General features: G+C 45.1%; 4 protein-coding genes across 5 annotated transcripts in view; 3 read left to right on the plus strand and 1 right to left on the minus strand.

Annotated features, from left to right (window-relative positions):
- The window catches only part of lrp10 (low density lipoprotein receptor-related protein 10), an 8753-nt gene extending 437 nt beyond the window's left edge, over window positions 1-8316 (plus strand). The window contains exons 2-10 of one of the 2 annotated variants that reach the window (XM_062516169.1): window positions 352-533; window positions 1034-1066; window positions 1586-1724; window positions 2016-2203; window positions 2375-2865; window positions 3857-4290; window positions 4801-4995; window positions 5537-5666; window positions 6196-8316. In XM_062516169.1, coding sequence (XP_062372153.1) covers window positions 485-533; window positions 1034-1066; window positions 1586-1724; window positions 2016-2203; window positions 2375-2865; window positions 3857-4290; window positions 4801-4995; window positions 5537-5666; window positions 6196-6873 — 2337 coding nt within the window. In that variant the 5' untranslated portion in view covers window positions 352-484 and the 3' untranslated portion in view covers window positions 6874-8316. Of the gene's footprint in view, window positions 1-47; window positions 534-1033; window positions 1067-1585; window positions 1725-2015; window positions 2204-2374; window positions 2866-3856; window positions 4291-4800; window positions 4996-5536; window positions 5667-6195 lie in introns of those variants that run through there. The other variant, XM_062516170.1, reaches the window with a different exon arrangement.
- Window positions 8317-9218: 902 nt separating this feature from the next.
- Window positions 9219-12043, plus strand: LOC134060537 (ciliated left-right organizer metallopeptidase). The gene is made up of 8 exons (XM_062517267.1): window positions 9219-9609; window positions 9727-9820; window positions 9995-10046; window positions 10135-10284; window positions 10631-10756; window positions 10960-11044; window positions 11335-11516; window positions 11843-12043. Exons 1-8 carry the CDS (start codon window positions 9219-9221, stop codon window positions 12041-12043), a joined length of 1281 nt encoding a protein of 426 aa, XP_062373251.1.
- A 3056-nt stretch (window positions 12044-15099) lies between these two features.
- Window positions 15100-16929, minus strand: mrpl52 (mitochondrial ribosomal protein L52). The gene is made up of 5 exons (XM_062516438.1): window positions 16324-16929; window positions 15993-16062; window positions 15760-15827; window positions 15571-15635; window positions 15100-15263 (listed from the first exon to the last, which is right to left on the minus strand). The coding sequence occupies exons 1-5, from the start codon at window positions 16442-16444 to the stop codon at window positions 15120-15122; spliced, it is 468 nt and encodes a 155-aa protein (XP_062372422.1). The 5' UTR covers window positions 16445-16929; the 3' UTR covers window positions 15100-15119.
- A 565-nt stretch (window positions 16930-17494) lies between these two features.
- Window positions 17495-24670, plus strand: ajuba (ajuba LIM protein). Its single transcript, XM_062516482.1, has 8 exons — window positions 17495-20298; window positions 21480-21581; window positions 22079-22146; window positions 22293-22355; window positions 22505-22635; window positions 23054-23105; window positions 23229-23297; window positions 23909-24670. Exons 1-8 carry the CDS (start codon window positions 18780-18782, stop codon window positions 24014-24016), a joined length of 2112 nt encoding a protein of 703 aa, XP_062372466.1. The 5' UTR covers window positions 17495-18779; the 3' UTR covers window positions 24017-24670.
- Window positions 24671-25474: the final 804 nt, after the last annotated feature.

A 25474-nucleotide genomic window follows, 5' to 3' on the forward strand; every position in this document is an offset into this window, starting at 1 on the left:
CAATGACAATTTTATGTTAAACTGATCGAGGTTTTTGTTACTGTTAGCAGCAGGAAGTTAGCCGGCTAGCCAAGCAGCTAAGTGCAGACTTCAACACCATTTACGTCATTGGTGGTTAGAATACCAGGAAATGGCTGAATCTAGTCGGAGCATTCTGTACTTTTTAATTTAAGCCAACTATGAAGATTGGCAACTGGCCTGAATGGCCCTGTCTATTGCTCGTGTAAACTCTGGGGCTCCGATTCTAATTTCACATTAGTCGCGGATGATGATGAGTTATTCTGAAGTCACACTTGTGATTTTGAAGACACTACGGAGGTAACATTTGGCATGTTTGTGTTGCCTGTATAGACGACGTTCTCTGTTCCAAGTCAACGAAGAGGACGCTCTTCACGGTGGTCTGGTGGAGGACCGGTCCAGTCCTCCGTTTTGGACCATCGAAACAACTGTTCTTCGCTATTTTCTATATGTGTGTCTTGGCGACATGTCTGTCTCGACGAATTTGTGGGTTCTCAACTTGCTATGTTTGACAGGTGAGTTTGCTCGACATTGACATTCTTAGGTAGACCTGTGTTTATTGTCAGGTGACAACAGCAGGCCCAACATGTCTCAATTTCACTAAACTGACACTTCATGTAAGAATCTGCCGTTCTTGTAGTTTTCCTATTATGTTCACAGATAGCTTGACACATAAACATATTCCCTGGCATTTTAAAATAATGTCAGTGAAATATTGGGCATGTTATTAGATTGTGTATTAGGGTTAACCCATAAGATTTCTCTTTTTCATAGATTTCTCTCTTTCAGACAAAACCAGTCAGCGGTCACAACATAGTTTCAATGTGTATTAGCCATTATGTATGTGAGAAGTAGCACATTGCAATTTAAGCATAGTTTTCTTTGTATTTTAATTAAAATTGGCCATAGACTGTATATGTAGAACAGTCTATGGAATCGTCTGATACAGTTTGTCAGTTAAAAACTAGGCTATACCCATCTGTTGCTTATCCAGTCTCTCTGTGTTTTCTGATAGTTTCAAGTAATCTGGATCTTGCAGCCAGTTCTGGTAAGACATTGTATTCTCCATGTTTGTTCTTAATGTGTTATTGTGTGAGTAGTTTTCCAGAGAACCTGTCACCTGTACCCTGCCTTATCAAAGTTTATTGCATTTCTATTGTGCTACTTTCGTTTTCATTCTGCATATATGGCTCTCTAGTTCATGATAAGCAATAAACCCTAACGTTAGTTGCAGTGACTTAATGCTGTTATGCCTTAATCAAGCCACCATCCAGAATTATATTTTAAAGCCAGGACTTTTTAAAAATAGAACCATAGCTCATATATTCATATTCTAACACAATACACATATGAAGATGCTGGTCACATCTTGGAATGGTCTAAAGTAATGAGAATTAAGGCCAGTGCCCATGCCAAAGGATAGCACCCCATTACTTTCAACGCCAAAGTTTAAAAATTCTATCTCTTGAATGTCAAATCCATAGATGTGAATGTCGTCACCACTGGGCAGGCATTGTGCCTTTACAGGTAGGTGGGCTAATCTTTCGTTCTTTTGTCTTCTCCCCAGTTCATTTTGAGAGGTCACTGAAAGTTCTTCATGACAGACAAGGGGAAATCCGCAGCACTGCTCACCACTCGTGGTCCATGCGGTCGATCAACTGTAGCTGGATGATAGTGGCAGCCATAGGGGAACCTGTGATAATAAGGTAATGACTCTAAATGTAACCAATATCCATACATATTTAGAATTATAAAGGGAGGAGGGGTGTTTCTTGAAGTTGTATGCATTTTTCAGACATTATATAAAGAGGCTTGTTCACTTATCAATATAACTATGGAATTCTAAAATTCCATTCCAATATCTCAGAACTACTCAGAATGTATATAAAACCTTATAATTCCAAGGGGACGATATGAATGGACGTGATGCTGGTGGATTCAGTTGTCTTTGTCGTCATTGTAATTATCTTTTTTTTCCCCTCTCTCCACCTTTCAAGCTTCTCACAGTTTACGGTCAGATGTGGGCGAGACTGGATCACCATAACAACCTCTACCAACAAACCCATCTCCCTGTGCGGAACGCAGCGACCTGGACCAATCGAATTAACTGGGGGAAACGTTACTGTGACTCACCACTTTTTCCCACGCTATGCCCAATCAGTGTTTCACCTGTCCTACATTAAAGGTACTTTCCATTTGAGATGTTTCCTTATTTTGTTAGTAGTGGACTGTGTCTAGAGACATCTACATTTCCCATGTTTGACCTGCTATACTCAGTTTTCACGTCCAACTGGACGTGAAAACTGGAAATGATGAGTGAAAATGTGGCCTGACGTTCCCTCTGACGTTTCTCCAGGCTCTGCGCCCTGTGGCTTTGAAGAGTTCAGGTGCCTGACGGGGCACTGTGTGCCAATGGCTTGGCGCTGCAATGGCCAGAGCGAGTGTCTGGGAGAGGTGAGTTCCTTTGGCTCGGACGAGCGAGACTGTGACGACAACGACGAGGACTACGACATCTACGATCGCGTCCTCAAGGCAACGACGAGCAAGACGACCACCACCACCACCTCTCCCCCCACTACCCCCATGGCAGACGAATGGTGGCAGGTCCGGAAGACCCCCGGCGTGATGCCCGGACCGCACAACGGAACGTGCGGAGGGGTTCTGCACAGCTTCTACGGCTCGTTTTGGCCGGCATCGCTGATGGTGCCACCTAAGGAGTGCGTGTGGACGGTGGATCCCCAGGACCCTCGCCCCCTGCGTCTCGAGCTGCAGATGTTGGAGCTGGGACCGGGAGACACGATCAACATCACTGACCAGGCGTTTGGCTCAGGCCACGTCATCAAAACGGTAATAACAATAATTGCTTCGTTTTTATCTAGCGCCTTTAGGTACCTTAACAAAAACAAAAAAGTAGGAATGGGAACGGGAGGGGGTTAGAGGCTTAAGGCCTATAGGAGTCTTTTGAACATGTCTAGGGAGGGGGCATAGTGTACAGTGAAATTAAATGCACAGCTGAAGTTTGCCATGAATCAAGCTGCAGTTTTGTTTATTGTACATCGTAACAGAACAGTGTCTGACATTGTACAGCTTTAGGAACAACCGATTCAGATCCGGTTGCTCTCACAGGACTGATGGTCCCTATTGGGTCACTCTGTGTCCAATCAGATAAGATTGTTGCTGCACACTCTCAGACTCTGTTCAAGCCTTATCTATATCATGATTGGATCCCAAAATCAAGGTCTGTCAAATATATCTTTTGAAATCCTATGGCTTTATATTTTCATGTTCATAAATAAGTAAAAAAATAAAAAATAACGAAAACACTGGAGTTGAACAAGATCATTTTGCAGTCGTTAGTTTTGGGAACTTAACATAATATAATGAAGATAAACTTCAGTTAACACGGAGTGACCCTATTAACTGAGCATGTGCTTGATATAGGCCTGATTTAAACCAGACTAGGGACAAATACTTTGCATTACCACTGGTGTCTTGTGATTGCATTAACTTGTGATCACATTAACTAATCCTTTGCGTTATCAGTGGTGTCTTGTGATCAAACTGGACTGGTTAAATGTTGTTAAACCGCTTGATGAACTGGGGAGCTTGAAGTGTTAATGGAGTAATGTAATGGGCCCACATCAGAAGCAGAATCCATAAGTCTCAAATCCTTTGCCAGATATTGTGTTCCAAGTCAACTACCTGGCACAGTCGCACATCCGTGTTTTAAATAAACAATTTAAGAAGAACAACTACGAGTTTCTGAGTGAACAAGGCTGTAAGGCGTGCCATGGATTTGATACGATTTTAACTCCGGTCCAATGTCCTCTTATGACAGATCACCTGCGCGTCCAACTTCCAACTGTTGGACGTGAAGTCCCAAACCGGCGTGCTCTCCCTGATCTACCACACGGTGCCCGCCTCCGAGGGGCGGGGCTTCAACGCCACCTACCGCATCGAGGGCTACTGCCTGCCGTGGGAGGGCGTGTGCGGCGGCTCGGAGGGCGGCTGCTACACGCAGAAGCAGCGCTGCGACGGGCACTGGGACTGCGCCGCCACCGGCCGCGACGAGGAGGGCTGCATGGGCTGCCCGCGAGGTCACTTCCCCTGCGGGGCGCCGGGGATGCCCCACGGCTCGGGGCGCTACGGCGGGCGGCCGGTCTGCTTCACGCTCAAGGACCGCTGCAACTACCAGCTGAACTGCGTCGACGGCAGCGACGAGAGGGAGTGCACCATCTGCCAGCTCGGGACCTTCCACTGCGACAAGGACAGGTGAGGATTGTGCATCGTTAGCAGCTGGTACAAGTGGCTGTGAAGGAATGAAAAAATAATATGCAATATTTTGTTTTCCGAGGTTCCATAGTTTTCCACATATCTAGACTAGAGATGGGCTGAAGTATATGCTTCCTCTGGCACCTCTCAAATCAACAGATTTGTGTATGTGCACGAAGGCTACGTGTAAAGACTCGGCATGTAATTGGTACAATAATATATCTGCCATTAAAAACAAATATTAAATCCATGGGCTTCACCTGTCCTACATTAGAGGTCCTTTCCATTTGAGATGTCCTTTATTTTCTGTAGTAGAGGACTGTGTCTAGTGTCTAGAGAAATCTGAGTAGACTATTGCCACACTTAATGACCTTGCTATCATATTTACACATCATTCACTATCTTACATTTCTCATGTTTGACCAGCTATGTATCTGCTATATGTGTCAAAGATATATCTGTCAAATCAAAGATTAAATCTCTGCGGTGTGAATGTGAAATGTTTTCTAGGTGTGTGGTGGAGAGCTGGCGCTGTGACGGCCAGGCGGACTGCAAGGACGGCACCGACGAGATGAACTGCCCTCTGACCTTGCCGCGAAAGGTCATCACGGCCGCCACGGTGGGCAGCCTGGTGTGCGGGCTGCTGCTGGTCATCGCTATGGGCTGCACGTGCAAGCTTTACTCGCTACGCACTCGCGAGTACAGGTACCGTACGCTGATCTGATGACTCCGTACACTGAACTCTGCAGTTAAAGGAGAAGTCTTGCACATTTTCACATAGATCCTGTTTCTCGAGGTAACTGCTGTCGGTACTGTCGGTACGAAAAAAAAACAAAAAAAACAATCAGTTTTAGCTTGATCAAGTTGCTACAACCAGCAGCTAATGCAGCCAAGGCAGCTACAATGCTACACTCCGGGGGCATGTACGTGAGCCCCCATGTACAGACCTCGAGGAACGGAGATCTATGTGAAAACTTGCTGGATTTCTCCTTTAACAAAATGTCAAGTTGCTTCTTCTCTCTCCACAGAGGAATATATGCTTTAGCTTGCCAGTAGATCTATAGTATGATAATATGATATGATTGAGAATGGGTCTCCTATCATGTGGATTTTGCAAAGGACTCGGCTTATCTCCCTTCCCCCTCAGTCTCCTTGTTTGTGATAAATTAAGGTGTATGTTTGAGAGTGAACCTTCCTTTCTGTGCCCTCTCTCTCTCCCTCTCTCTCTCATGCTTCCCTCCTTCAGCATGTTCGCTCCAATCAGCCGTCAAGAGGCCGAGTTCATCCAGCAGCAGGCTCCTCCCTCTTATGGTCAGCTGATCGCCCAAGGAATCATTCCGCCAGTGGAGGACTTCCCCACCGAGAATCCTAATGAGGTAAGATGGAATAGGAGTAGTGGCATTGTTTATTTTTTTCCTTCAATTTTGATGTCTATCTTGATAACAACCAAAGATCATAGATTGCGTAGCGATCGCGTAGCGACTACTGTGACAAGAAACTTCTCCAAGTGAGTGTTGCAACAATAGTGGGATCAGGCTAACAATCTAAAAGTATAGAGGGCAACTAACTACCACGTCCATACCATGTTTGGGTCCAAGTGCCCACGGGGACCCGGGTAGGAGTCCGACCTGCGGTCATTTTCCGACCCCACCCCATAGCTCCCAAGTGCCTCCTGTCATGCTTCTCTGTCCTGTCCAAATAAAGACAAAAAGTGTATAAAAACACACTTTAAAAAAAAAAGTTCAAAATCTGATCTGAGGTTTCCTTATCCCACCCCATGTTCACAGTCCTATCAAAATAAACAATAAAGGCAAAAAAAAGGCCAAACAAATACTTTTTGGTTTATAAATACTGAACATATTTCGCTGTTCTCACCCATGTAATATTTGTCTTTTACTTTGGCAGACGACCTCGCTGTCTCTCCGAAGCATCCTCCAGCTTCTCCGCCACGACAACAGCTCCTCGCCCAGGCGTCGGCGCCGTCCCCGATTCGTCCGGCGGGCCGTGCGTCGCCTGCGGAGGTGGGGGCTCATGCCCAGGCCGACCCCCAGGCCCTCCCAGACCGCCGGCTCCTCGTCTGCCAACCCCACGGAGACCCCGGCCGCTGCGGGCTCCGAGCCCTCCACCCAGGCCAGCCCGGGAGGCTCGGCAGTGACCAGGGAGAGCACCAACCAGCCACTGCCCCAGAAGGCCGGCCTGGTGGTGTCGCAGAGTGACCAACAACAACAACAACAACAACAGCAGCTGCAGCAGGCACTTCCACAGACCCCAGACACAGCCCCAGTCCCTCTTCCAGCGTCCACTGCCACCACCACCCCTGCACCGGTCGCCCCGGCGACGGCTCCCGAGGCGGCCCGCAGCGTTCCGGTCAGCGTGCCCCCCAGCAGCCCCTCCCTGCTGTCCATCTTCCACTCTCTGGGGCTCAACATCTCCCTGTTCAGGCCCAGCCCAGCGCCCTCGCCCCCCTCCCTGCCCCTCTCCGCATCCCCCTCCTTCTCCTCCTCCTACTCGGAGGACGAGGTGCTGCTCATCCCTCTGTCTGAGGACGCCAACTCTGACGATGACGTGCCAATGCTCACCTGAACCCCCCTCTCTCTTCCCCGGACCCCTCCTGCCCCCGCCCCGTTTCCCCCTGCCCCCTCGTCACCACCCCCCTAAATTATGAGTCCCAGCACTGCGGGGTACCCATAATGCACTCCTGCGCTGGCCTTGTGCCTTCTTTCCTGTGTACTGATTTTTGCGATATCGCATAGGATTTATTGATAAGAAAAAAAAGTGGTGTGCGTGTGTGTGTGTGTGTGTGTGTGTGTGTGTGTATGTGTACATAAGTGTGTATGTGAGGTGAAGTGGGCTGCATATGTGTTTCAAAACAAGCGTTATGAGCAAAGCAGATCAACTTTGCACAGAGGATCAGAGGATCTGCCTCCCTGGAACGAGTGTTTTATTTCCTGACTTTTGCTACTGATGTAAGAGGTGATTTAATGATAGGGTTCCCTCACAATGTATTTTTAAGCTTATGAAAGACGGCTTTGTGTATGTACGTGTGTGTGTGAGAGAGAGAGAGTGTGTGTGTGTGTGAGAGAGAGAGGATCACATTTATGCTGGCCTCCCAAAAACCGTATCCAGTTATCAGTGACGAATAGTCACTTAAGTGCCTTTTTAAATCACCCTCTCACAGGATTTCACAAATCACCCATGAGATTATGTGGACTAAGACACAACATGTTTACTAACACATGCACAAATCTTTCCCGTTATCAATGAATTACCCCCCCACCCCCCCACTCCCCTTCACATACTGACGGAATGGAAGACGGGGGCACGCTTTGGGTGAAGTTGTAATGTTCACCCATTAACGCTGAAGAGGCACGCTAGCTGTATAAACTTGTGGACTTGGCTATTTAGCTTCCTTGGTAGAGCACTTTACGTCCAACTGCAATGCAAACCACCCCACAATCGAGCCTGCACGTAACTTTCGACAGGCTGGAAGTTCTTCTTTGGAACCAGTCAAAACTGCATTCTGTCTCACCCACTTGTATATCAGCCTGCAGATAAGTGTGTTTGTGTGTGATAAAGTTACTTGTGTGTAGGAAGAAATGTGACTTTGCTGAAAAGATACTTCCTTAATTATTAGTAGTGGGCTTAGTCTGACGAAGGATGAGTTATCAACATCCTCATATCAGAGTCATTCCCTTGCCATGCCAATCATTTTGTACAATCATTTTGAAGCAAATGAAGTACAGTGAAGGAATGAGATGAAACTAGATGGTGCCATACTTATCTTTAAAGAAAAAAAAAAAAACAAGTGGCAAACTGTTTTCTTGTTGTTAAGACTTTCTAGTTCTATGTTTTCAAACCCTGGTGTATTAACTTCTTTTTCATTGAATGTACATGATTGATTTTTAGTGGTTGGATTGATTGTAAATGCCATATTTGGGGGGGGAGTAAAAAAGATAAATTTATGTGGATGAGGCATGTGCTAAAACTCCACAACTTCCACTGATAAAGATGATTTGCACTTTTAAACAGACATGGTGTTCTTATTTCCTCTCGTCTTCATTGTGGCCTGTGTGCATGAATCTGGCCTCCCACGCAGTGGAGTGAGTAAACTTCTCCTCCTCTGATTGTTGGAGCAGGAAGGGGGTGTGAGGTGAGACGGGAAGTTGGATGTTTTGCTATGAAAGACGCTCGGGAAATGACTCAATTAGCATTTCAAAGAACTCTCACAAGTAAGCATCACACTTGTCTGATGTGAGGGGTTAGGCCTATTGGGTGCTATTATGGGCTACAAATGGCTGCAAAGACGAGGGAGGTACTGTACCAGAGGCGATAAGGATAACGGGTGAGTAGCCTAACTGTGACTGAAATCGTGGATATTCGCGGAAATATTTAGTCGAGAATGATTGAAGTCGAGAATTACAAAGAATTAATACATGTCATTGTACATTTTAAAAATATATAATTTTAGTGATCGGCAGGGAATGCAGGTGCATCATGCACCCCGCCCCTCTTTGAAGGTAGAAGCGCGCAACCTATACAAACATGCGACGAAATGCTATGCAAATACACCACCAACTATTTCACAGTTTAACTGAGTTTAACCCGAGAAGTAAACTTCTCTGCAAGAAAGTGTGGGACATTTTGCTAACATTAGTAGTAGCCTGTGCCATCTGTAGGCTATTCAGCAAAACGGTGTATAGGCCTGACCTATATTATTTATGTATTTGTGATAAACCCCATTATTAGTTTCAGATCTAAATTGGTAAACAAATTAAACAAATTAGGACTGCTTAGATTTTTTTCTGCCCATGCACCTGCTTACTAAATCAGTGATAAATGTGGCTATATTGTTCCCAATGCTGCTTTTGGATGCTGTGTTCTATTACAGTAACCTACCTGGTGGGCCTCAATCCACCTCATCCCAGAGCATGTTCACCATCTCGCCTCACCCATCACTGCTGCTCCTGTCGCTGTGGTTCCAGAGCACCCAAGGAAGATGCGTCTTTGATGAAGTACAGCAGTCGGTCAGAGTTGTAACTCCAGTGACAGGGTCCAGCCCCACCAAACACATTGAAGTGAGCGACAGCCTGGCTGTATTCCCTGCTTCAGAACAGATAGGAGCTTTTCGCTGGACCAGAGGGACCTCTCTGCAGTACCTCCAACCCCAGAGAACGAGGGGTCAAGCCATGACAGACATGGCACCAATCAGAATTAGTACTTGGATCCCACAGGAGAGTGTCCCCCTGTCTGAGGTGGACAGAGAAAGACTGGATTCAGCAATCAACCAAACTGTCAGAATTGTATCCGGTCTGCTTTCAGGTTTGCAGTTCAGTTTGCACGTCAGAACAATCACTAAAGTCCTCTACAGTGAATTCTGATTGATAATTTCTATGTCTGTCTGTGTGTGTGTCTCTGTGTGTGTGTGTGTGTGTACAGTGAGACACATTCCTGGTCCTTTGCTTCTCAGCAGAGACATCAACAAGTACTGCAAGTTCATCTGGAGGAATGCCAGCGCTGCCAATTACAACAGGTGTGGCAGAGTTATGGTCTTGAATGGTAATCCCTGCTTGCCACATTGCCATTTCAGACACACCTTTGATCACTGTCTGTTTTCTCTTGCAACCATGACTACATTTGATCTACATTGAAAGGGCTGTTTCAGTTCTCACTTGCTTGAGTGCTTGTTGTTGTTTCCGCATGACAGGTGTGGTCGAGCCAATGGCAGCTACAGGAATGAAACTTGTCTGGATGTTGTTGTAAGTGGGTTACGTTACGGTACAATTGTATAACAAAAATATGTTTTTGGAAAGATTACAATTTATTCACCGCCGTGGGCATTGACAGATTCCAGATGAGCACCTAAGGGGCTGTGCTGTCTTCCATCATCCTGACTCACCAATCAGCGCAGAGTTTAGAAGAGAGGGGGCAGGACTTGATAACACAGACTTCCTGCTATATCTGCACATACAGAACTCTCGCAGATGCAGTACAGAGGTGGGGAGTTGACTGGATTTTTGGAGCTTAAAAAGATTGTTACATATATTAAATTTACATTGTCTCCAAGAACATACTCACACTGGTAGTACTAGCACACAAACATAAAGACCTTTAAAGTAAAGGAGCCTGCCCAGTTGTGGAGTCAAGTCAGAGTTCTAGGATATTCAAGTGGTTGTTATTAGTAAGTTAGATAGTCACTCACTAGTATAAATCTGCAGTCTTGCTAATATTTTTTCACCTTTCCCTTTTAACCCAAAGGCCATATTATAAGTATAGTCGTAAGTATTCGGTTTGTCACCATTATAATTCTGCCTGCTGCTTCTTGTTCACCCTCCCCTGCTAGCCCAGTATGCTGGCCTATGCAGCCCACTGCCAGACTGACCCTCAGGGCCGCCCCTTGGCCGGGACCGTGGTCATCTGTAGAGAGCAGCTGAGGCAAGAGAGATACAGGCATGAAACTACTGTGCAGGTGAAGTGTTGTTTGGATTTTACAGTGTGTGTTTGGGCGTTACAAAATGTGTTTATGTGTTTTGAAGTGTGTTTGGGTGTTACAGTGTGTATTTGCATGTTATAGAGTGTGTTTTTGGTGTTACAGTGTGTGTTTGCCAGGTTTATGTATGCAGTGTGAGCTTATACAGGTTTTTGTTGTTTTTGTTGTTTTTGTTTCTGCAGGTATTGATCCATGAGCTGTTCCACGTGTTGGGTTTCTCGAGAACTCTCTTCAACACCTGGAGGGACTGTTTCCACACTCGCCAAGGTCAGCCGTCCTGTGTAACAGCCACACAGCTCTGTGTGTAATTAGGTACTTTCAAATGAATGCTTTTGCAGTGTCAATTTGTATATCAGAGTGGAGGTATGTTCAGCAGACAGTTTTTTTTATTATTTGGGTGTGGTTCTATATCCTTCCATAGAGCTATGTGAACTGTGATCTGTAACTCTGAAGTTGTCCAGAGCATACAAGAATGAAGGCCTGAATAGAATAGAATAGAATATCATTATTGTCATTGTACATGTAGGACATTTGAACTCCTACCTTCCGTTGTGCAGCTGGCATGGGATGCCTCCCTCATGGGCGGGTGACTAACTTGGATGACACGGGTCACATGCGGATCTACACTCAGTCAGTCGTCCGAGCTCTGCAGGAACACCTCAATTCCACAGACCCTCAACTGGGAGGTCCTCTTGAAAACGTGGTACACACTACATATTATATACATTTCTATGATTATGCTTACTATAATATACACCCGTCATTTGAATTCTCTTTACATTGTGCCTAAATATACACATTATGAATAATTTAGGTGCAAGACATTGCATTTTAGAGTGATTGTGAAGATGCATTTCCTTAAGTACTCCCCAAACTAAATCTGCCTTTGTGTGTTCATTCTGAACTAGCCAAATCGGGTGATGTTGTGGAGGGTTTGAGGGACTGTCCAGAGAATGAGGTTTGGGCTTTGACAACAAGTGTCTCAAAGCAACTGTGAAAAAAAGTGCAAACCCAGACATAGGTCAGCATATATCCCCCCACCCCCCCCTCCTCTCTGTCTCTCAGGATGCTGACTCCGGTGGACTCTCGTCCCACTGGGAGGCTCGTGTTCTGCTGGGTTCCATTATGACGGCTGCCCTCGGAGAGCCGTCCACTGTACAGATAGACCACATGACCCTGGCAGCGCTGCAGGACACTGGCTGGTATTCAGCGAACTTCAGCCGCGCCCAGAGCCTGGTGTGGGGGCAAGGTAGTATGTTTAAGTAGCGAAAAGAATGCACACCCTCCGATGTGCTGGCAAGGGAAAACAAACTATAAAACCCTTGGTTACCGCACTATCTCTTTCTTCTTTTTATTGACACCAATAATTTGGCGGCCTTTGTCAAAGAAGAAAAAGATAAGAATGTGTGCGGTGACCAAGTGGGGGCAAGGTGAGAAATCTAACACACAGCCATTTAAAAGCCGATATGAGTAGAGTTTACATAGCAGTGTATACGCATTTTAATGTAGCGTTTATGGGAATATATCCCTGAAATGCTTTCATATTTTCTCTCTTTACAGGTGAAGGTTCACATTTTGGTACTCCTTCCACGTGTAATGATAGCACATCTTCCTACTTCTGCACTGGAAGGTACTGTGTATTCAGCAAAACTCCTGAACACCATTTACAACAACCTGGAAAACTATTTTATCTGTACATAATAATCTTTTTAAATTTGGCTATAGTGGACTGGGGTGTCATTACCATCATCTCCACAAGGGGGAGTGTCAGGGTGACCAGTATCTGGAAGGGTGCCGCATTTACAAACCCTTGGTGAACGGGGTAAGACTCCCGCACTACACCATCACTGATGGCCACACCCAGCCTAACCAAATCTTGCAATAGTTAACGCAAATTGCGAATCAACTATGTTCAACATAACTTCACAAATGATATACACCAAGTAGATTTTTTTTTTACAAAAAGTTGCTGCTGTACCTACCTAATCACAACGAACAGTTAATAGTGTTGTTGGTGCCTTTCTCTTTATCTAAGTTATCAACTATGCCCTACAGAGTGAATGTTGGAAGGAGGAGAACCAGCCGGATAGCATGGGATGGAGTGGAGAGATCTATCACTCAGACAGTCGCTGCTTTTTCTCCAACCTGAGCAGAGAGGTGTGTTTCATTTAGCATGTACCGTACACAACTCAGGACTAAAGAAGGACAAAAGCAAGAAGGTGACAGAGAAAAAGGCAAAGACAACAGTGTTGGAAAAAAACGATCAGGTTGATATTAACATTTTCCAGATTTAAAAAACTGTCCATCTAAATTCATTTTGTTAACGGATACACAAACCGTTTAACCAGTAGTAAAATAAACCAGCCTGGTGTTTTCCTAACGGTACACAGTATTCCGCTGCATCTGCTGTGGTCTGAACATTCCTAGGGATTCATTTTGGTTTTGGTTCAACAGAAATAAGCATGGTTTAAAATTACATCACCAGAAAATAGCATCCACTGCTCCCTATAATTCGCCCGCCAATTGGCTTGGCAGACCCAGCTCTTCTCGCTTGAGAGCCTTCAAAGTATGTGTCACGAAAACCGAGCTGGACAAGTGGAAAGTACCCCTTGTCTCTGGACGGACTGGAACAACTCTGACTATCTCTTTCTCTCCTACTCTACGGTCTTTCTCTCTGAAGAACACCTCTCAGACTGTCTCAGTGACGGGTCACTGTTACAGACACCGATGTACGGGGACGGGCAGGTACCAGATAAAGGTGTTGGACGCAGAGTGGTTGGATTGTTCACCAGGAAGTGCCATGGAGGTACCCAAAGACCTATCAATCAGTTAGGAGACCATCTAAAAGGCCCCTACTTAAACCCTACACTAAAAGCTTTTTTTCAATGGAAATTCTCATTGACGTTTTCCATTAGTGTGCAGATAGGCTTAATCCATGTATAGGATTACATTAATACACAGGATTAGGTGTTATAATCCCTTGTGCCAAAATCCAGAGTAAAGACATATTAAGAAGCCCCTGCTCAAATTAACTTAAAGAAGCACGCTAACCACCCATCCGCCAGCCAGTGGTCACAAACACAAGACAAATGGCCAATGTAACAGCAGTATACAGTATGCAGCATGTCATTGGGGTTATCAAGTGGGCACCCTCATTCACCAGTGTTTCGTTAAGTTAGGCCCACCACGACACCTCATGAAGGTTTAACCATCCCTGTAAATCTATATTAGTCTGTATAAATGACTTGGTATGGTACTTTGGTTATGCTTTGCTACTGTTTGACCTTACCCATTATCCCAAGGTGAATAACCCTGTCAAATGATTTATATTTACAGGTTCCAGGTTATGTAGGCGTTATATTCTGCCCTAAGAAAATATTGTGTTCTCAATCTGACCATACCACTCCCCTAAACGATCTGGACCACAGAGTTTTCCCTGCCCCGGGCTCTTCAGTTGCTGATTTGTGAGTGTCCTCCGTTTGAGATTGGGATCACAGTATTATGTAAAGTCATTAACTTTTGTTTGATATATTCTATCTGTGTGCTTTCAAATACTATTTTTTTCCCCTAATACTTTGTTTACTTGTAGATATTATTCTCATGCACATCAAACAACCGAAGATCCCAACTTGACCTTTGATGCAGACCTCCTTTCCTCAGTACCATGGGAAAGGGCAAAGGTCATTGGACTCCCACTGCTGGCCCTGGTTTCAGCTTTATCACTCATCATTGCTTTTGGAGCAACCTATAAGGTCTTACATGTTAGGGCCAGAGTTAATGCAGAAGCACCTGATGTTGTAGAATTATCATGAGAACTTGCATTTCAGAAGTGAGCCAAAGCAGTTGCTTAGTTTACTGTTAAGAGTAAATCAAGTTTCCTCCCAACCTCAATAGGCAAAAAGACACAAATGGGTGAAGATCTATTGCGTTTTTCAGTGGATTACATAATCATTTCAGCTGTTTGGGTTATTTTTTGTTCATTGTGTACTGTATTCGTAACCTAAATATGCATTAATAAACACGTGTATTGCTCACATATAAATTTTTCTAATGTATATGTTTTAACTCTGAGTAATTCAGATAATTTTTAAAAATCAACACATGATTTAAATTAAAATCTGTGTAGTTTTAGCACATTATACCAAGTAAACAGGTATACTTCTGTTTTGGTGATTGTGTGTTGAGACTCTGACTCAGGATTCTATTTCAACATGACAGGGTGGGATATTATTTGGGTTGTTTTGGATCTAAATGTACGTTGATTCTCAGTCCAGTATCGGCAGCATCTGTCTCCTTTACAAAAGACAGAACCAACATCATCATTCATAATGCAATAACTCGTTTATTTTTTCTTTAATTTATTATGTCCTTTCGGCTTGAGCAAGAGAGTCTTTCTATGTTCTTCTGCTCGTTTCACGGCTTCTTTTTTCTGTTCCCATGTCTCCATTCCCATATCAACTTCCGAACTCAAAGCCACTACTCGTTTCTGTAGGTGTGAGAGCAGATATATCAGTAAGTAAAGAGTTGATAGGCTATGGTAATTGCATCGTGTCGTTTGTATAGTTTTGAATGCAGGGGTGGAAAAGTCCAGCTTCAGACAGTAAATGTCCACCCATTTATTGGTTTTACCTGTGCACTTAGCATAGGTGATCTCACCAATTAGCTTCTCTATCTGGCTGAATAGTTGGGCTAATTAGAATCAGCAGGTTTAAATAAATGGTTGGCACAGATATGTGATAGGACTTTCTGAACCTGGATTTTTCCACCTCTGTTTGAATGATGGGGAGACTTACCGCAAACTCTTCTCTCTCTTTCTGCCTACGTGCTTGCCCTTTCATTGGTGGCCTGGGTCTGCCATCTAGGAAAAAAGATAAAGTGCCAATATTACTTTAACACTTAGCCTAGGCCCTAAACCATACTCCTAGGCTAATGTTACATTTATTTACCGACAAAACGCATACGTTTTTATTTTCTAAGCTTACCAGCAAATGACCAATCGGGCAAATCAGTTAACGGGCCATACTCTGATCCGTGTGTTGGTAATCCATTACTATATCAATCATTTGTGGAGAAAAGACAGTGTCAGAATAGTAATGATATTAACAGTACAGCACAACAGTAGGTCTACAGTTCGTGATATGTCCACACATATTCGAAATCCACGAATTCAGGATGCAACATCGAAGGACTGAATCCCAAACCATCCATTACGCACCTCAGACGCCATATCTGACCAGCTTGAGCTCCGTTCGTGGAGGAAAATGATCGACATTGATGTTTTAGGGCTGAAAAAATAAGGTACAAGGGCTTAATCATAAATAAATTCGGTTGAGTTCTTTGGCTAACGTTTCGTAGCATGATTGATGTTCAAATGTAACGTTAGGGGACACCCGTTAAGCAAGCCTGCTTCTATTGTCAGCTAAATTGACAAGCCAATGTGTTAGATACAACGCAAGTGTAGTCTCTAATAACTCAGTAACACAATCTCTGTGCAACCTACAGGTATCACCGAAATTGATTAAAAATGTTTAAGTGTCCTCCCTCACCTGTAATACACAAACTCCTCCAGGGCGCTGCCATTTTGTTAATTTGCGAATACGGTAACCCGAGGAGGACAAAATGCTTGCAAAATGCACGACCAAATTTATGTCGAGGATGTATTTTCATGGCCGCTAGATGGCAGGCGACTACCTAGAATATTGTGACCCTGATTTAACAGGTTGAAAAGTCATTTCAGAAAATGACTTTTGTTTGATTCATTAAAAACTTTATTTATCTTTGTTTGACCTATAGTGACATCAAAAACGGATGGAATTCACGTTTACTCTTTTTTTTTTTTTTTTTAGTTAAATAGCATCTTCCAATAACTTCCATAACAGCTCTCAAACTAACTTAACATCTGTTCCCTTATTTAGCCACCATAAACTTCTATTTTCATCAGTATCTCCTCTCAAACACCGAGTAAGCTCAATATTCGTATGTGCCTCCAACAAGTTCCCACTCGCTGATAACAAGCCTACTAGGGAGAGGCTGCGACATGCTGACAAACACGCGCTTGGACAAACCGCAAAGGCAGGCGAAGACAAGACGGGAGTAGAGGGTGCTTCAGGGTAGGGAAAAGTGGTGTCTCCAAAATGGAAAAGTGGCACGGCAAACATGTCTTGTAGCCTATGTAGGTTCTGACCACGTAGACTTGAATGCCCACTTTGCATTGGGATTTATGGTACCGGTAACTACGGGACAACGAGTGGTATTTTCAGGAGAAACGAATACATTGTTGCCTTTCCAGAGAACACACGCGGCCAGACCACAATGACAGACTAGCCCTGGCATGATCCTTCCGCACATTCCACAGACTAAAAGCGCGAAAAAGTAGATCTGTGATTTACATTCAATGTGGACAGAGTGGGCATGGCTCAACAGACGTATTCTTCTGTTCAACATCTACTTAGAGAAAATTGATGCCACGTTTGTCTTTTAATGACAAAATAACTAGCCTCAATTAAATGAATATTGCCATTCTCGTACATTTCCCCTGGTTCTGGCTGCAAAATGTGCCACCATCCTTACATATCCCAGGTTATTACAAAGATCCGTGATAACTCCGCTTCGTTTCAACCCTCTCTGGTTACCCACGAAGACGCAACAAGGAAACTTTAGGATGTGTGACGAAACAGTGTTTGATACGTTTTCATCCGCGTTGCCTGCACGAAAGGTGTCCCGGTTGGGGAAAGAGCCAGTGAGAAAGAAAGGAGGTGGAGGTAGTTAATTTAAGAAAGAAAGAAAGGAAGGCAGAAAGAATAAGTAAGTTTTCATTGGGCAAAATTGCGATCATATCGATCCATGTCAGACATTTAGATTTCAGAATGAGTGTAAGATTAAAACGTTCAAGGATTTATGTTCATGAGGAATATTCATTCTGTTGCCTTGTTCCTCGTTTTCTGAAAACCTGCCGTTTTTAGTAATGTTGCCTCTTTCAAACGGGATGGGGGCAAGTGGCAAAACATTTGGAAAACGCTGAAGTTACGTTACTCCTTATGTTATAACATCTATATGGACTTGGATTACGGCAGCTACCGAATATCATTTACCAAGAAGCATTCGAAGAAGAGTTGTATCAAAAAGGACATTTTTCTCTTCCTCTTTTTGGACCCCGCTAGCCGTGAACAGACGGGTTGTGCTCAGGAACAGCAGAGCACAACGACAAAGATCTCAGGGAAAAGAGAGCTGTGGGGAAACATTTCATTATTTGACTGCAGAAAAGTGACCGACTAGTACCAAAGAAAAACTGTTTTGGAACCGCGAACTTTCAACGCAAACATCATGAAGTGGAGTGGTGCTGCACAGATGAAGTGGCTCTTGTAGCTTCGAAAATACGCGTAACGTTACAACTTCACTAATGTGACCGCTAGTTCTCAACGTGTGCAAATGGACCGTTCTATGCGTGAGGAACTTGTAGAAATCGAGCGTCTAAATACCGTAATTAGTTACCAACAACTATAAATACTGTAACAATACTTCTGTGTTTGTTTTCTAACTGTCTTTATTGTACTGCTGTTAACGTGTTACAGGTAGATCTTCTCATCAGGTAGGGCATGTAGGCAGCTCTTTATCTCTACTGCTTTAAACATAAATTATGGCAAGCCTGCTTAGAACAAAAACATCATGATTGTACCTTAAAGGGCGTTTTTTTTTTGCATGGGTTATCCGAATTGTAATCATTGGTAAAATGCCCTAGTCGTGTTATTTATCCAAGGTATATGGGAAATGTTTGTTTTTGTCTGCTGTAGAGAAATTTGTCTGTTTTCTACATTCTATGTTGCTGGTCCGAAGCATTTCTTCTGCTGTAGGAATACTTGAATCTTTGTTGTACGCACACTGTAGGTTAATTTATTGCGTAGTGGCGTAATTTTGTATCTTATTAACGTGCTAGTATAGTTCCAAAACTATACCTGTTGATTCATTCAGAACGTAATATATATCTATATATCTATAGTCTATCATGGACCGACTTGGCAGTAAACTGTTGACAAAGTTGAAACTGACAGATTCAGGGAGTGTGAAATTCTCCAGTTCCAAAAAGAAGAATGAACTGGCAAACACAAATAATAACAGCAACCGCAGCAACACCCCTACTGGTACAGCCACACATGGCAGCAGCAGCAGCACCACAAGCTCCAGTGATGTGGGCACTCAGACGGGCGGCCTGAGCGGAAGGCCCTCTACCAGAGTCTCTCCCTCGCCCACAGCCTCCAGCGCTGCCCCTGTGGCCGTGCCCGCAGAATGCAGCCCGCTGAACGAGCTCCACCCAGTGGCCCTGGCACCGCTGCGCCGCCCGTCGTCCCAGCACCGCGCCTCGTGCTACATCTCGGAGGGCGTGTCGGACGTTCGGTCGGGAGGCCCCTGCGAGGGGCCCGTGCGGTGCGATGGCGAGCAGCAGATGCCGTGCGGGCTGAGCCCGCGGGCCTCGCTCAACCAGCGGCGCTACTCGCTGGAGCTGCAGCAGCTCGTGCGGCGCCAGCAGCTCCTGTCGCAGCCGCCCCCCTCCATGCCGCCGCTGTACCCTTCCTCTTCCTCCTCCCACCCGTCGTGCCCGCGCTCGCTCGCCGAGCCGGGCTTCATGCCCGAGCCGGAGCGCCACAAGCGCTTCTCCCTGCAGGAGGCGCTCTTCTACAAGCGCCTGAGCTCCGGGGGAGAGCCGTGGGACTGCGTCCGGCCCGCCTCGCTCTCGCACCCGCCGCAGCGGGCTCTGGACGGGGTCGGGGGAATGGGTGTGGGCGGCGGCGGCGGCGGCGGGATGGGCATGGGCGGCGGGTTCTTCCCCCCGGGCGGCACGGCGCTGAGCCCCTGCTCGTCCTTCAGCCTCCAGGCCGAGTCGCTGCTGGCCAGCCCTCGCTCCAGCTTCGCCAGCAGCACGGCGAGCGGCGGAGGCGGCGGAGGGGTCAGCCCCATGGGCAGCCGCTGCAGCAGCAACCGCACCAGCGGCATCAGCCTGGGCTACGACTCGCGCCACATGCCCTCCGGCGGGCCGCTGCCGCCCATGTTCTCCAGCGCCCAGCTCGCCGGCGTCGCCAGCGGGCAGTGCTACCCTCACCACGTGGCAGGCAGGCCTTGCTCGCATGCCTCCATGGAGGCGTGGGATTACCTGGAGGGAGCGATGGCCGGGGAGAACCGCCATTCGTACCCGCCGGCCACCACCGGAAAGATGGCGGAAGGCTGGGGCGAACACCGGGCGGGCCCGGCGCCGACGGCGAGCGAGGCCGAGCGGTCGTCACGGCTCTCGGACCTCCCCGGCGTGCGCTACCAGCAGGAGCTGACGCGCCTCCTCCTGAGGGACGCGGCCCTGGAGGGGGACGATCTGATGGGTGGCCTGACGCTTCAGGACCTCCACATCACGGCGCCCAAGCCTTCGCTTACGCCCACCACCGCGTCCAGTCACCAGACCACAAGTGGACCCCACAAAGTCCAGGAGGAGCCAGGAGGGGCCAGAGAGTCCGTGGAGAGCCGGCAGGAGTTCTTTGGTAAGTTGTCATAGGCGCCTGACGAGTCCCCTCTGGGCTTGTTTTGTGTGCGCACTAATTTGTGTGTGATGCCAGTTAAGGTGGGGAGAATGTGATCTTGGGGTATGACTCAGAGGACGAGGAGAACTAGTGGTTGCCACCAGAAGCCAAAGAGGCTGAGCTGAAAGAAGTTCAAAGGAGGTTAAGGAACAGTGAGCACCCTCCACCCACTCCCCCCCCCCCCCCCCCCCCAGATACAGCCAGTAAATCCAGAAGACATATCAAGGTTGGAGTACCAGACATCAACTCTAAACCACCCTCCCTCCACAAACAACTCCCCACTCTGTTGATTTTAGTTTGGTATTTATTGTTGAGAATTAGATTGAGAAGACCATAAATGCCTATTTGAATCCTTGTTTCTCTAAAACATAGTCTTAGAGTCAGATTGAGAGATGGGTGAGGGGGCTGCAAAGTCAAGTATGTGACCAAAAAGTCCAGAATGGACCTAAAAAAGACCAACGTCGCCAGGGAATTTTTTTACTGGCTTGGAGGAGTGAGTAATGCCCACAGACTGCCTTTAAAAACATCAAGCTATTTAGCCAGACTGCCTGTGAGGGTTCAGGGACTGTTTGTGTTCGTCTTTGGCATGAAGCCAAGCTGAATGAATGTGTGTGTGTGTTTGTGTGTGTGTGTGTGCGTGCACACTGCACGGGGTTAGGTGTGTGTGTGTGTGTGTGTTGCCTGGCGGCATGTGCTGGCGTGTGCGTTGCATCACAGGTATTTGAGTCCTGAGGGAAGGTTTTCTCTGAAGAGTAGCCGGGGAATTTCATGGGGTGGTTCTGTGTGACAAACCGCTCTGAGCGAACGGCTGTGTGTGGGTGTTTGTGTGTGTATGTGTAGGCAGCGGTGGCAATGTCAATGCCAGTAACTGGAGTGGTGTGTGAGCAGTGATTATTCAGCCTGCAATATGTAAGTTAAGGGCTGTTAATGGTGCAGGCAGAATTCCATATTAGTTAAGCTAAGTGTTTCATGAAGTCTCATAGGGCCTTATTTGTTATTGTGCCAGTGAGAATCTCGCTCTGTAAATAAACTAAAAATAGCCGTGCTTCTATGTGGGATTTGGAAGAAGCAAACAATGAACCGCACCACATTCATCAGTCAAAGCCAAGTGGAGAGTGTTGACCCTTGTGTTGTTCCCTCAGGTCCCTGTGTGAAGTGTGGGAAAGGGGTGTACGGGGCGGACAACGCCTGCCAGGCCCTGGATAGCCTGTACCACACACGCTGCTTCACCTGCGTCTCGTGTGGTGAGTGACTCCTTCGTGCGGAGCAATTATACTTCTGATCCTGAGTTTACTTGTTTGACTGGGATTGTTTTTTTTTTTTTTTTTAAATAGTTTTGTTTATAGATGAGCAGTGAATTTTTTTTAATAGACTGACAAACTTTCAATGTGGTAAAGACTGTGTGTGCAATATTTGTAATTCATGTTCATGTATTTGTGTTAACATATATGTAGGTCTAGATACAGTATAACCCAGCAGATTGGTTGTGTAAATGGTGACTTCAGAAATTATAGGTTGGAAGATATTATGAAAGTCGGGAGCCCTGGGGGGAAAACATTTTGAATACTCTAAACGGTATTATTACTCAGGAATTCCAGTGACTCAAATTAGGCTGGTCGTGTTTGTCCATGAAATGGGCAAGGGTTGGGCAAACGAGTTTGAGATGGTCTGACCTGGATTTAGGTCTATAAAGAGCATTCTCACGTCAACCACACACTGACTCTATCTGCCTCCGCTTCAGGTCGCACCCTACGGAACAAGGACTTCTACAATGTCAATGGCTCTGTGTACTGTAAAGAGGACTACATGGTAAAGACTTGGCTGATTCCTCACCCAATGTTGCATGTCTTCATAATAAATATAGCCAATATTATTGTACAATCACCATTATTACAATGCCCTGCAGTTAAAACAAGGCTAAACTCCCTTTATCTCTCTTTTATTTCTTCTATCAGTTCTCTGGTTTCCAGGCAGCTGCTGAGAAATGCAATGTGTGTGGCCACCTTATCCTAGAGCAGGTGAGTGTGTATGAGTGTTTTTATGGGTTTTTTTTTTTATAAATTCATGTATTTTTTTTACTTGAACTGCTTACTGCCTGAGTGTGTTTAGTTGTATGTGTTTTTTTCTTTTTCTCATGTCCTCTTTGGGTCTGTCTTCAATTGATCAGATTCTGCAGGCGCTTGGAAATTCGTACCACCCGGGCTGTTTCAGATGCATCGTGTGCTCTAAAGCCCTGGACGGGGTTCCGTTCACAGTAGACTACCTCAACCATGTCTACTGTGTCGCTGACTACAACAGGTACAAACGGCCATTCTTCAGTCAAGTCTAGTCAAATCAAGTAATAGTACAGAGTGTACAGAGAATACAACAGAGTGGACCCAAAGTGCTTCACAGTTAATGATCTTAAATACCCTCTACTTCATACAATCAAAGCTGAATGTTCTCTTAGATGTAGTCTAAGAAGGCTGCTTTGTACAATAGCTTGACCCACATGGAGGTAAACGGTGTGAGATAACGCTCACACCATCTGATGTTCTCTCGGGACAGGAGGGATAGTCACTGGTGATTTGACATGACACAGATTTCAGTCGTAAGGCTGTTTTGGCTAAGCAGCGTCTGACCCTGTCTTGGTGTTTATCTGATCACTTGTGGTTTGAAGTACAGCAGCAGCATGTGATCATGCCTGTGTCTGTTTTTTCATTTTTCTTTTTTTTAGGACTTTTGCTCCTAAATGTGCTGCCTGTCTACAACCCATCTTACCTACTGAGGTGAGTGTGTTCATAAATGATGGATTTCATGTGTGAATGTGCTGGTGATCACTTGCAAAATTGTTCTTCTCAAATCGCTGATATTGATTTTTGATTGTTTTTTTGTGTGTGTGTGTATTGCAGGGCAGTGAGGAGATTCTTAGGGTGGTGTCCATGAACAAAGACTATCACTTTGAGTGCTACCACTGCGAGGTCAGTTGTGAAATTGGTCCTCCTTTCAAATGCCGTGTTGGGGTTAACATTTTGAGTGTACCTGTATCACAATTGAACAAAAACACCCTTGACAGGAACTTGGAAGAAAGGGTATATCAATCCAGTTTGTGTCCCCAAATCTCAGTCATTTCCTGATGTTAATGGTCCTATTTGCCTTATTCACCTGGCAGCCATTTTGAAAACTAGAATGCAGTTTGAACACTGGAGAAGGGGTACAAAAAACAGGAAGTTGGTACATTATTCATGACAAATTATTTCAGTTGTTTAGGAGATTTGTACGGGGTTTGTAGAACATACGGTGGAAGGTTTATCCCTGAACAATTTGTTTCTGTGGGACGAGGTGCATTTTGGTGCACAGCAGTGAGGCACCATTGTCACTAGTAGGCTCGGTCTGATGTTCCAGGTGAATAAGGGAAATACACACACACACAGTAGGGTGGAGGTAACCATGCAGTAAACATTAAAGTGTCCATGTAAACACCAGGTGTGATGTATACCAGATGTACACTCAGATGTATGTAGACGACGCATCACGTGGTGATCTGCTGAACTGTAATCTTGAGGTGTGTCTCTCCGTTTCCCCTCTGCAGGAATGTAGGAAGCAGCTCTCTGATCAGCCCGGATCCCAGTGCTTCCCCCTGGACGGACATTTGCTGTGTCATGCCTGCCACATGATACGGATTGCGCGCAGCACATAACCTTCCCCCTCACATCAACACAGGGAGGAACCATTCCTGGCAAAAAAAAAACACTCAGTTTGTACAGCTCTCTAGTTCTCCAGTTTATTGGCAGTTGCACTGTCTGTCTCTGTTGCTGTCTTAAGTGGAAAAGTGTTACCGCATTGACTCGTATGCTTGTGTCGGTGTCGAGGACAGTAGCGATGGACCAGTCAAGAATGGTATTCAAAATGCCATTGATCAGGCAAATTCTGTTGCATTTTTTTTGTCTGTTTGTTTGTTTGTTTTTACAGTCAGAACTGTATGATTATTTTTTATGCCTGACCAAGAGATCATTGTCTCTGCTCAAACAAAGAGCACAAATACACACAGATCCTGCTGACATTTCAAAGTCTGAGTTCTGGCTTTGAACAACACGGCTGTATTATTATCTTATGAACTAAGTACTAAAAACACACAAACTACTGCTTATTATTCTGTGTCTACTGTGTGCTGTAGAAAAGAACAAGGGACTATTATCTGTTTCTTGTGAAGTCATATTTAATATCAGTAGCAATGGTTTTGCACTTAAAATGTTTACCTTTTTAAAGAGATTTAAGAACATGTACCTGCAAAAAAAGATGAAAAACATTCCTGTATCTTTTTTTAATTAATAAATATTTTGTGTGGTTTCAGAGAAAAGTTTCAGTTTGTTTCTGTCTATTAGCTCACTAAGCTCATTTAGTTGCATCTATTTGCAGTCATAACAGGAAGTGAAATCAACCCTTACACAACATTAACAATAGGAGATAGTGTCCCTACCGTACAGTACATCAGTTTGGGAGAAATCATAATCTGAGAGTATATTTCAGACTGCCATCTTGGGTGATCTTCTACCACACCCTCAAGTACTGTATGTGCGGTTAGCTGCTTTTCATTTTATTCATCCAGTGGAATTAATTTCTGTAAAGCTTATTCTTAACGCTGAGCCAACCACCTTTGGTAATTTTAATGGCAATGGTTGTGAGCATGTGTGGGGCATTAGAACACTACCTTAATGAGATCAAAACATTACTACTTCCCAGTCATCCTTGAGTATGTGACATGACTAGTGACAGTGAATCTGATCACCAACTGACACAAGTAGGACAACGTTTTAGAAGATAATCCCAACATAATAATGGTCTCATTATACAAGGTCCTATTAGAATGTCAAGTTCCTGAAGGTTTTTGTAATCTCACAAGGGCTAAAACTACATTTGTTGGTTTATGTCCAAAACCATCCAACTAAAACAAGTCAGTTAATATACATATAAACAATTTTACAGCTTATTTTGCATACTGTTGTTATGCTTCCTTTTAGGATATGTAGTTTTAAGAATCCCACCACCACTGGTCTTTTTCATTCCCTTTAACCAAAGATCCTTCATTTAACCCTCTTTGCTTTAACATCAACACTGTTGACAAAACCTCACCCCATTTGGATCTTCAAAGTACCAT

This window comes from Sardina pilchardus, chromosome 16 (assembly GCF_963854185.1).
Source record: "Sardina pilchardus chromosome 16, fSarPil1.1, whole genome shotgun sequence".
NCBI lineage: Eukaryota > Metazoa > Chordata > Actinopteri > Clupeiformes > Clupeidae > Sardina > Sardina pilchardus.